The sequence below is a fragment of the Megalopta genalis genome, chromosome 13 (assembly GCF_051020955.1).
Source record: "Megalopta genalis isolate 19385.01 chromosome 13, iyMegGena1_principal, whole genome shotgun sequence".
NCBI classification, from domain to species: Eukaryota; Metazoa; Arthropoda; class Insecta; order Hymenoptera; family Halictidae; genus Megalopta; species Megalopta genalis.
Genome location: NC_135025.1, coordinates 1950047 through 1962689, shown reverse-complemented (window position 1 = coordinate 1962689; position 12643 = coordinate 1950047). Strand labels below are relative to the sequence as shown.

At 41.5% G+C, this 12643-nt stretch overlaps 1 protein-coding gene across 2 annotated transcripts in view; it reads left to right on the top strand.

The window, feature by feature from the left end:
* The window catches only part of LOC117228453 (uncharacterized), a 77523-nt gene extending 65248 nt beyond the window's left edge, over nt 1-12275 (top strand). For both annotated transcript variants that reach the window (XM_033484221.2, XM_076526141.1), the window contains exons 5-10: nt 74-333; nt 3484-3927; nt 5223-5435; nt 6530-6717; nt 7661-7785; nt 10156-12275. In XM_033484221.2, coding sequence (XP_033340112.2) covers nt 74-333; nt 3484-3927; nt 5223-5435; nt 6530-6717; nt 7661-7785; nt 10156-11156 — 2231 coding nt within the window. In that variant the 3' untranslated portion in view covers nt 11157-12275. The remainder of the gene's footprint in view (nt 1-73; nt 334-3483; nt 3928-5222; nt 5436-6529; nt 6718-7660; nt 7786-10155) is intronic.
* The last annotated feature ends 368 nt before the right edge of the window (nt 12276-12643 follow it).

Genomic DNA, 12643 nt, shown 5'->3' with positions numbered 1-12643 from the left:
ATTATTATATATATTATATTATACTTAATCGACGTTCCTCATTGGTGGATTGATTCGTCAATTGTCTGAACAGGTTCGAATCTGAAAGAATCGGCGCCGGTTCCTCCACCGCGTCGGAAGAAGCGGAACAAAGGCAGACCGTTGCCTCCGAAGCCGGACGAGGTCACCGAAAGCACAGCCGCGAATTTGAAACGTTCCGAGACAGGGGACGAGCCTTTGTACTCGTCGGTGAAATCGCCGAAAAGCAGCGGAGACGAGCAGGATGCCGATGAGGAGATCAAACTTGACAAACATCGGGATGGAAGAAAGACGAAGGAGATTTATGAACACAAGGCAAGTGGAACAACGTTCGTTGTCGGCTGCGGAGGCCGGTATTTCCATTGTAAATTCGCATTCGATATTCACGAGAATATTTACACTCGTGTAAAACGCGCCCCGATTAGGCAAATATAAGCTACGCTCGCGAGAGACCGAATCTGTGAAACAAATATCCGCGACATTAAAAACGTATTTACGAATCCGCAGCCGCGCCGCGCGCGAACGCCGACGCGAAATTGGTGTTCGTTATGCGACTGTTCGCGGAAAAATCGGATTAGTATTGTCGTTTGGGTGTCGATTCTTCATATTGCTCGACGATGTCTTCGGTGAAGGTTGCTAATTAGGTTGCTAATAGGTTGATAATTTTCGAACCTTACCCGTTGCCGGTCATTTCGATCAGTTTCGCATTTTATATTTTGGGATCGATGATATTGTGAAGATTTGTTTTTTGTAAGAAATGATTGAACAGACTTTTCAATTCGAGTATACGATATAATAAAAACGATGAAATGTCCAAACAAATTCAGTCGTGATAGCTTCATGGAACAAGATAAGCCTATCATGCTTATTGTTCGGTAGGTTTAGCCTTAACGCTCTGTTTTGTGGCTAGTTCGACTGGTTTGTGAACAGTTTCTGGATATTAATCGAGTGGAATTAGTGATTAGAATTAGTTGCTTGAGTGACATTTTCGAAAGTTTTGACTGATGTCTTGAAATGTAATCTATGCATGCCGAAATGTTAAAGAGGAGCGAAGTACATTCTAAAGTTATTATAAAGTAACTGAATGCTAAATTATTTTCACAATAAATTTGGCCAATAAACAATACATATGCCGGTAAACGGTAACTTTTTGTCACAACGATGAAAATGTGATATAGACAACTATGATCCTCTTCCATACAATTTGAATTTTATTTATTGAGGTGTATAGAAAAAGTAACGTGTCTACAAGGAATACGTTAAAAAATATCTTGAAAAGATTGATAATTAAAATTATAAATGATCCTGAACAGACATAAGATTTCATTCGAATGAAAATTCATGCGAATATGAAGTAATTTGTTATTCGAATGAAAATGTATTTTTACAGGATATATTTGTTACGAATAAACGAACAGTTGTTATTCGAATAAAATATACGATTAAAAAGAGTTCATTTGAATAATGATTTATTATTCTTAAAATAAAACTCTGTGTTGAAGTGTATTCGCCGAACGACAAACATTCGTTTTTCTTTCTTTTTTCATATAGGAATGGATAATTAATTTAAAATCAGCAGCTTGCATACATTACTTACTAAAATCTACTATAGAATATTTACTATATAATATAATATAATATAATATATATAAATATATAATATATATATTATATATTATGAAAATTATATTATATAATAAATAAATAATAATATAATAAATAATTAATAATAAAATAATAATAAATATATATATATAATATATAAATATAATATAATTTTCAAAGCGCGAATGTCCGGAATAGTGTAGAAGGGTTGAGCGTTGTCGGAAACGATTCCGGAAAGTTGCGACGTTTCGCACCGAAGAAAGGCAATGTTGATAGATGTTCCGCTTAATAGACTGTTTACCAGCTGTTTAAACATTGTGCAACGTTCGCTCGTTCGTCCGTTCGATCGTTGCCTGCTGTTCAACTATTACGTTGCACCCCGTCGCGGCGCCGCGCCGGCGCGGCCGCGTTGAATTCGACCGGCGCGGTGCTGGAACGGAACCGAGGAAATGCATTTCTATGCAAATTTCTCGGCGCATCCAGCGAGATTTTCGTGCTCCGGTCTGGATTAAGGAAGAGGATATTGTTAAATAAATAATTGTTAATTCCAAGACAATTACGCCCTAGTTGACAGGTTCTGCGATGCTCTATGGGCTCATTAACTTTGAATCGAATGGAATTTCCTCGTAGAACGTGTAGTCATCGAATAGAAACGAGTAATCAAACATTCCGAGTGATTGGTAATTATGATGAATTAACAAACTTAAATAGCTTCGATAATTCCTCGACCATTGTTGCTTCCGACAAGTGCTTTCGGAGACACATTTTGTAAACACAGACGCCAGAAAGTTTTAAACAGCCTCTGAATATCTTGTTGAAATTCCTGAATATTCTACGCGAACTTTATAATTATTGGACGGCTTTTATGCGTTTATTGTAGAAACGTCTAATAATTATTTAGCAAGTCGCTATCCTCTCTAAATTCTGAGCTCCCTTTTTCGATGGAGGAAATGCTAGAAGGAATTGAACAAAATGATTCAACATTATAAACTCCATCAGTTTCCTCAGAAGTAATTCTGGACTTTGTTTAGGACTTGTTTACGCTTACACGTCGGAGGATGATTCAATTCAGAGAGATAACTAGAATATTTATAAATATTTGGAACACATGTGTTTTACCTTTTAAGCAAAATTACAATATTCTATATGCTTAATATAGTTTCAAATTTAATTCCACTTAATTGTTTTCACTGATTTCAAACGCGAGAAAATGGATACAGTTATCATTTTACCGTTGAACAGCTGTAAGCTAGCAACATCACGTTGACAATAATTATTATAAAACGATTTGTCCGTTGCTCATAAAAATTATTGTTCTATGTTACTAAGAGTTAATCGCCTTGCTAATTATTTTCTTTCGAAATTTAATCACATGCTTGAATAATATAACATGTGGAAGAATATATGCGTTCGTATAGCTAAGAATATAGGTGAATTCTCCCTAATTTTCCTTCAGTTTGTAAACAAAAATGGACAATTTTGGGAGAGGAGATACGATTATTCGAGCCTCGCGGTTCATTTTTATATTGCCAACAATTATAGAAACGAGGCGCAAGACTCGAATAAATCGTATCTATATTAAATATATCTACAATAAATCTATAATATCTATAATAAATCGTCCATTTTTGTTTAGAGGCTGAAGGAAAATTAGGAAGAATCTATTGTATTCTACAGCAGTTTATATTATATAATAATGGTATAATTAATAATTATACCATTATAATCAATAATAATTATGTATTCGCACATCCGAGATGGAACATTAATTCGTTCGCATAAACAAGGCGCGGATGACACGAGTAGTGTCCAATGCACTTTATGATCTGTTCTAACGAATGAAACGGTTTTCACGAGCAGGTTAACGGGACCGGGAAGATAATATCCAGCGACATGGTGTCTGGCAAGAGGACATCGTACGCCGACGACAGGAAAATCGGCAAGACCGAGATCAACCAGAATCATCGGAAGGCTCACGAGACCGACGAGTACGAGAGGTTCGCGAGAACCAGGACAAGCAAGGACTCGTCGACGCCTAATCGGGAGGACAAAAGGGGCCGGCTGGAGCCCGAGAAACAGATCAAGGATACCTCGAGGGACGCCGAGAGATCGAACGGTCACGCGAGGACCAAGAACTACAGCACTGTCAGCCTGCCAAATTACGACGAGCTGGACGTGGCCAGGCATCAAACGAAGGGGATGAATGAACAGCATCCTGCCGGGGACAGAACAAAGTCTCGGAGACCCGTCAGGAGCAGCACCGGCTCGCTTCCGGCCGAATCCTTTCTCGCGCCCTTCTCCGAGGTATGCGATCCTCGCTTTTTTTTGGTTTGTTTTCGCCTACTCGAAAATTCGGGGAACAGAGAGTTATATTTCTTCAGCTGGCATTTACTTGGCGTCTCGATTTTGCTCGCGACGCGTTTTTCTTCGTATTTCATGGTAGATACCAAGACCTGACAAGCAAGTACCTCAAATTGAGCCGTTTATTTTGGAAGTGGCATAAGTCACTTTGTTTTTAAGTCGATATATTTAAGGGTTCGCGTTTTAAAAATATGGATGCTAACTTTCGAGAAGATTTACTTGTATTTGTTATCTCGGGATACTGATACTTTTCTCAGTATAAATAATTTCGTATAAACATTAAAAAAATCACCACTTTTCATTACGGTAAAGTGACTTATGCCACTTTCAAAATAAACGGCTCAATTGTAGACAGTAAAATTGTAGACAGTTAACGATTCTCGACTGCCACGTAAACAATCTGAATGGTTTAACAAGATTTAAGTATTTATATGAAGAAATTACAATTTGAACGGTGAGTCGTATCGCATTAATTATTTTCTTCATCATTCTTACGTTTTCCGGATCCTAATTAGATTAAGAATAAGTAAATAGATTAACGTAAAAATTAATTTTGGGAATCTGAGCAAGTACAATAAATTCTACTCGATTGTCCTTCAGCTTGTAAACGAGAATGGACAAAAAATTTGGGAAGAGGAGATACAATTATTTAAATAATTTATAATATATATAATATTATAATATATATTATATATTATATTATATATAATATAATATATATAATCATAATTTAAATAATTTTTTACAAAAATTTATTGTATTTCATTTCCAAATTTTGTATTCGTTTATTTTATCCAGTTTCGCATAAGCATAAATTTTACATGTCTTATTCGATAAATATAAAATTAACTTAACTATAAATCAAATCAAAGGCACATCAATTGGTCGCCCCACAGTAATCGGCTCCACTACCCTATCATCTACAACTAAAATCATTTGAATAAAAAATAATAATCGTTACACAAGGACCCCTTTCACGCGAACTATAACAATTACGGTTATCCCTGGTAATAAGGTCAAGGTCGTGGGTGCTAAAAAATATCAGTTTCCGTGAAAGCCACGATGTGCCCAGGGATCGCGTTCAGCGAACCCACAAAGACCGTCTATGAGAAACGGCTCGGGCTGCAAACGGTCCCGGTATATGCACCCGGAGTCGGAAGTCCTGGCGAAAGGATTAATCCGCCGTAAGAAGCCTGATCGCGCACGGATATATACGACGAATTTATTCTAATCCCCAGAAAACGAGCGTGCGACTCGAGGACTACATACCGAGCCGCGGCAGCCCCGATAACCTATCGCAGGAGCTGGACCTGGAGAAACTCGAGTGCGGGGGCGAGCCGGTGGTCGAGGTCGGGTTCCTGAAGTACGACCCGAGTAAATCGGAGGATTGGGAACTCGGCGGTGGCATCGGTAATTGCGAATTGAGTCACCAGCCCCGACTCTCGGTCGAGGTAAGCGATCCATCTCTGTTCCCCCTGTGTTTCTTACACCGAGGAAAATAACTCTGCTAAAAACGGATCCCCTGCCGTCGCCATTTCGTCTGTCCTGAAATACCCAACTTGATTCCAATTCGTCTCTGATTAACCCTTCTACACAGTGTTTCAGGTCTGCACGAGTCGGACCGTGTATTAGGCTTATTACATAACTGCTTCGATTATAATCTTGTCGGAGAGTTTCTTGAATTGTGCAAACAAATTTCTGCTCGCTTTTATATCTTCATACCAGTTGTTTATATTATTATTAGTTCATACCAGTTACCTTCATACCAGTTATTTATGTTAATATATTAGTATATTATCCTTTCGTACAACAAGCTTGAAACATTGCACTGTAAGTGGGAGTGAATACGCTATAATGATAAATCGAAGTCGAATTCTTCGACATTTGTCTCGCGAGATAACAGTGGATTATACAGGCTGTGCATAAATTATGGTACTTTCGGGAAATGAGGGATTCCTGAGATGGAATCCTACGGAAATGGCGGGTTCCTCGGATCATTTGAAGCGACTTCTTCCTTTACAAAAATGTTCTCCGAGACACCGTTGACGAGTTATTAACGAAAAACAGTGACCAATAAGAATCGAGTACGGCTAACGCGTGGCGGCCCAGCCAAGCAGTGCGCGAAGCCCAGTTCCGCTCGTTGGCTCGGTCGCCTCGCACCAGCCGAGCTCGCCTCTCATTGGTCACTGTTTTTCGTTGATAACTCGTTAACGGTGCATCGGAGAACATTTTTGTAAAGGAAAAAGTTGCTTCGAATGGCCCGAGGAACCCGCCAATTTCGGATTGCGAGACATTTTTGGGACACTCTGTATATACAGACAGAATATACAGTATCAGACTTTGCCGTCCAGAGAAATAGCCTCGCGCAGAATTCAGCCGTACCTAAAAGGGTTTAAAACTTTCCGGACAATCCAGTATTTACGGCGTCGCGTCGTTCGAATGATCACGTCGCGTTATCGTTAGCGCGCCACTTGGGGAATGCGCGAATTAAAATGGATCGGTGACCCTGTCGAGAGGCAAGAGAGTGAAGGACTTTCTTTGTCAGGATCCCCGGCGGATCGGCAACGGTAACGACTCCGGCGAGGACGAGGACGTCATCGATTTTGGACGAAGATCGCCGGCCGATCCTGAGGACGTCCTATCGCCGGTGTATATGCAGAAGCCCGAGTCCTTTGGAAAAACACCGTCCCCGGCAGTTGGCGAGCCCGAATATTCTGAAGTGGATCCAAATAGGTCGGTAGAGATAATCCACGGTCGGTGTTCGGGAGATTAACTGGATTTAATTGGGCCGCGCCGATGCCAAGTGGTGTAAGCCCATATTCTGATGCTTAGGGTGATATCCTAGCCGGAAGAATTTTTATTTAAATATGCCGCGCAATTTATGGCACCCCCTTTCAACCCGTAACGATCGAAAGGCCCTGCTGCGGGGACACGCGGTAATGTTATCGAAATCAGAAGGCTCCGCTACGGAGGAATATGTGCCGGTAATTTTGAAAGTTGTGCGAGTCATATACAGGATGTTCCATAATTATGTTAACACCCGGGAAGGGGTGATTCTTGAGGTAATTTGAAGCAACTTTTTCCTTAGCGAAAATGCAATTCACGGCTTTGTTTACGAGTTATTAACGAAAATCAGCGACCAATGAGAGGCGTCCAATCAGCTGGCGCGAGGCGGCCGAGCCATTGACTGTTGCCTTGCGCCAGTCGAGCTCGCCTCTCTCATTGGTCAGCGTTTTTCATTAATAACTCGTAAACAAAGCCGCAGATCGCATCTTCGCTAAGGAGAAAGTTACTTAAAATGACCTCAAGAATGACCTTTGTTGTTAATATAATGGGACACAAATTCGCCTCTTCGCGATAACTCCTCTTGCGCTTCACTTTCTTATATAGTAGATTCGAAATATTTACGGCAAATGTTTCTAAATAGATCGAATAAAATTTGCTTCATTATAGAAAAGATTTTCTGAAGTTTCTAAATTTAACTTTTTGTGCTGTCTTTGGACTCTTATTACCTGATACGATTTCACCGGTATCGTCGCGAGTATCAAATTCCAAAGAATTTTATGAACATTGTATTCTATTTCCGAATATTTTCGAACACACATTTGTCCTCGGTTGCGCGTGTTTGTCGTCTTCATCGTTTTTTCTAGTTCAGGTGAATGCATTGTTTCCATAGGACTCACTTGAGGTACTTTAAACCACCCACGCTCGAGGACAGCTGCAGAAATTCGACCGCCTGTGAGACTTCCGCTTCCAAAGAGCCGTTTTACCTGGACGAGGCGAAACATCGTTCAGCTCTTGGTAAATAGATCCGAAAGTCGGAATGCCTCGATGCTCTCGTCGCCGTTGACGTTTCCCTTCGTTCTCGGCTCTCAGACCACCGTTTCACCTTGAATAACATTGTTGCAATTCTGCAGCGTCTTCGTTGCATTGTCTTCGACGTTTCTTCGCTCTCCCTTCGTCGACTTTAATTCGACGAAATCCGCGAAATCGATTAACGCGAAACCTACCGAGCCCTAAACGTGGCTGGCGTGTTTTATCTGATAATAATTGCAACGATATCGAATTTCTTTAGACTTCTCTCACAATTTTTATTACAAGATCACGAAATATATATATTCGATCCTTTTCTAAAGGATCCTCATAATTTCAATAATTTTGAAAGAGAACATTTGGAATCGATCATTTTGAACGGCTCGGTAGATTTGGTGTTGAGAACGCGTTTTTCAGTTGTTCCTTTTATACAATAACAATAACATTAATAACAATAACATTTCTTTATTGAGACAACATTTCGTAAATAGCAAGTATCCGCAATATAATTATCACGAGTTGATGCAATAGTTTTAACCCTTTGCACTCGAAGCCACTTTAACTGTAAATCTAAAATAATTTTTCTGACTTTTTTTTCTACACTGTCTCTATTTTATACGACAGAGCGCATTTTACGCGTGGAAAAATGAGTCTTGCGACTTACACAACGGTTATACTTTCAACAATTTTTCACATCTAAATTTTGTCGATGTAAGAATTATTTTGGAACGTGACATAAACATTTTTTAGCGGTGCCACGGAGTCACCACTCGAGCGCAAAGGGTCAACTATTAAGAATAGGAAATTATGTTCTCGATCTAAATCGTAAGGAAGACAACGAAAATCCGTCACTTTCGGTTACGTAGACTTTCGCGTTCAAGCTGTGTCAAGGATTCCATCATAAATACGTCGGACGGATCCACTATATTCGCATCGTATAATCCTTTTTAACGTTTCCCGGGGCACTTTTTACAACGTTCAGCTTCTATAACTTCGGCGCGATATGTTCTTGTTGCACGAGCTAAACTAGACATTCACTTCCACCGCGCGAACTTACCTTTTTTGCTGTTTATATACCACGCGAACATCTTATTTTCACTATGATTAATTATTCCATCCAGCTAAGTATACCTGTGTGGTTCGGTCCTTGCAACTGGAACAGCTCGCGCCACTTTTCTCGTCAGAATTTAAGAAACCATGCTTGGAAACGCATGAAATATTTCGAAGCAAACCATTACTGAACGTGAAAATTCTTTATGCAATAAAAATGTATGTCTCCGTGTTTTTATTATTTTATCCTGACTCTGGTATACCAGTCGCTTTCGCGAAAATCATTGTTAAATCTTAAATATTCGAATCTTGTAGCAATAAAGATCAAAATTCGATGGAATATTATTTGAAGCTTTGCGATGCGCTCATAGTTAATGATTTTGTAGGTCACATTTACATTTTACTCTCCAAATTTTCTCTCCTTTCGTAGATCATGTTCGCTCGTTTGCAAACAAAAATTGTCCCCCTTCCAGGTATTATTCACCCTTTTGCAAATCAAATTAATCCTTATACAAATCAAAATTGGTCACCGTTCGTTCTATTATTAAACTTAACATGAATTTATGGTTATTTGTAAAATAATACTAATTTCATTACAAGTAATTAATCTTCGACAATTGTTGGCATAATGCCATTGAGTTTTTAAATACAGTACGAGTTTTATTACTAATAATTACGAACAAGCGAATTTAATTTGCGAAAGACTGAATAAATTGCTTTACAAAAATATAAATGTATTCTACAAAAGGATCGATTCATCTACGAAAAAATATGTAAAAAATAAAATACGCGTAAAAGGATTAATTTCGTGTGCAAAACCTCTGCCAGTCGAGAGTTGAGCCGTTTATTTTGAAAGTGGCATAAGTCACCTTTTCTTTCTTTTTTCTTTTTTTAAATAAAAAGATACCGTTCAATTGTAATTAGTGTTACCATTAACTCGATTTTTCGAAAAAGTGACTTACGCCACTTTCAAAATGAACGGCTCAGTTGATAGAAAAATACGGGCAGAAAAAAAGGAAACGATAGCATCGCACAAGAAAGTACACGCTTTAGAATATTTTCTGTGTCGCCGTTCTCGTCCGTCGCTTCCGAGCTTTTCCTCGATCGCTACACGATCGCTCATAAATCCCGAGTCGGTCCTAGAGGAGTGAAATTAGGCGGTGGCCGATGGTTGCAGTATGGCAACGCGACGGGTAGGATATCCCGTGAGGGGTTCGCTTCTGACACGGGTAATCGTCCCGGCCGAGCAGAAAGGACCCAACTATCCCTGTACGTGACTAGTTAAACCGCGGACGTTCCATTCCGCAGATACGATCGGAGGCAGCCACGGGGGCAAGATGGAGGCGGATCGATCGGACCAGCCCGGGATGATCTTCCGGAGTAGCCTGACGACGGAGAGCGAGCCGGAGGAGGACGCGTACGAGCCCAAGGAGCTGTCGGGCCGTCCGGCGAGCCTGATCAGGACGATCTCCGAAGAGTCGTTGCCGCGGGAGATGCTGGAGCAGCAGGAATTAGAGGACTTCTTCGACGAGAAGCTGGCGAAGGACACGCACAACAAGCTTAGGAAGAACCTGGATCGGACGACGATCACGCCGCCGCCAAGTCCCGAGCCCAGGATCAAGCCGGAGCTGCTGGAGAACGATCATTCGACGCTGCTGAAGGTGCTCAAAGATGAAACCGCGGAGGAGAGCAACCTGAGCTCGATGACGCCCAGCTTGACCGAGCTGGAGGCCGCGCTGTCCGACATGCTGGAGAAAGAGGAGCCCCAGGAGCTCCTGAAAGACGACGCCAGGACGGAGAACTGGCCGACGAAGCAGCTCGTTCGGGACTCGAAGATTGACGATGCGAAAATAAACCGGAACCCGTCGGTCGACGTCGCGGATCATCCAGTCCAGGGATCCACGGACCAAGCTCCCGTGTCTCTCGGACAGATCCTGGAGAACAGGAAGCCGATTACCAGCAGGAAGGTCTCGTTCTGCGCCTGGGAGGAGACGCTGCTGGAGACGGATGATCGGGACGATCGGGAATTCACTGAACGTCCGACGGATTTAGATAAGAACACCGTTTCTCATCGGAACGGGGGCCGCCGCGGGGACACCGGGGAGGAGGAGGCGACGCCGTGTCCCAACGACCAACCGCCCGAGAAGCCCACCAGGCTGAACAGGAGCCTCGAGGACTTGATGGAGGACACGGAAAACGTACCCACCCCGCCCCGCAGGAGACACAGGAGCCTAGGGAAGAGGGAGGAGGAAATCGCACGAAATGGCTCCGCGGTGGCCGAAGCTTACCCCAACGACAGACTCATCTGATCGCGTTCTACCAAGAGCCCCGTCCTCCGAGCACTCTAGACGCTGGGTCCCGGTCTCGCCGAAATTTTCAACACAGTTTTCGAGCGTCGCTCCGCGATCCTCGGGATCCACGGATCGTTTCGGCGACCGGGGAATACGTTACTTAGAGCACCAAGGTCGACTTCTTCGATCCTGATGAACACTTGTGCGCTCCCGACCGTGCTTATTCGTCGTCGGATCGCAGAACTTTGTGCGAAATAAACATTGTCTGCGTTGATTGCCGATAGAATTTTTCACGAGGTTGAAAACGAATACGTTTGTCCTCGGCCTGTTTGTTGTTCACGACTGTGCGGGATTGCGCGGTTGAACGGAGAGGAGGCGATCGATTTTGGTTATTGTTTTTGTCGTTGTGCTGGTACGTGTTACCTGACAATGTATTTTATTTGTTGCTACGTGTGAGTCAGTCGTTAAGGTCCTTTGTACAGCCTACCGTTGTCATTGTTTCGCGCGGCTTTTGGTCGAAAGCTAACGTTTGCAATAATTGGAATTTCGACGAGCTAAGATACAGAGCGTGTATAATTTTATTTGCTTCCGTAAAGGATACGGAGAATCGAGAGCTAATTAAAATCGAGAAGAAGACAATGAGAAAAGCGACGATCGCGTAGGCTTGCAAGGACTTGTGACGCGCAGGAGCTTCCGGAGGAAAAGAAAATTAGAGGTGAAATATATTAATTTAAATAAGATAACGTCCAGGCTTTCTGTTCATCGAACGAGTTTTTACTTAATGTACTTGCAATTTTCGAGGTTTTACATAAGATTGGAAGGAAGCTCTCGCTCGCGTCTCCGTTGCATCGGTCGCGAGAGCTTCGTTATGATCTCCATTTTGTCTCACTACCTCTTCATCGTTCCATCCTTGATCGTCGTATGATAGAGATTTTTAAATAATACGCACAGTAACTAACAGATGCGGTTATCGAAATCCGCAAGAAGAAACGAAAAATAAATTATTCCACGCTATCCAAGTACGAGGCTGCCACGTTGCAACCTCTAAATAACCTTCCCGGACGCCATTGTAAGGAACTAACGTTTCGTGTAAGAAGAGTATAATTTCACGAACTAAATACAGTATTTCACGAGGCACAGTATGCATTTACGCAATTCCCACTTCGCAGTATCCAGCTGCATTGTTTTAATCATGAATTTAAATACGGATACACTGTAGACGTGCGCCGTTGATTCACGTTTTAATAGAACTGGAGTAAAGCAGGGTGATCCGAATTTCAAGCATTTCTATTTCCTGCATACTAAGCGTTTCTGTTTTGAAAGTATTAAAATTCTACGAGCCAAGCGAGCTTAGATATTTTTCAAACATTAATGCGATTTAGGCTATCGTAAAGCTAGTCGAAATTATTCGAAAGAGCGGACAAAATCCAATTTTAAGACAAAGAAGAAAACCGCAATTTTGTTACAATGTTCGGATATAAAACAAAAATGTAATTAAATTCATT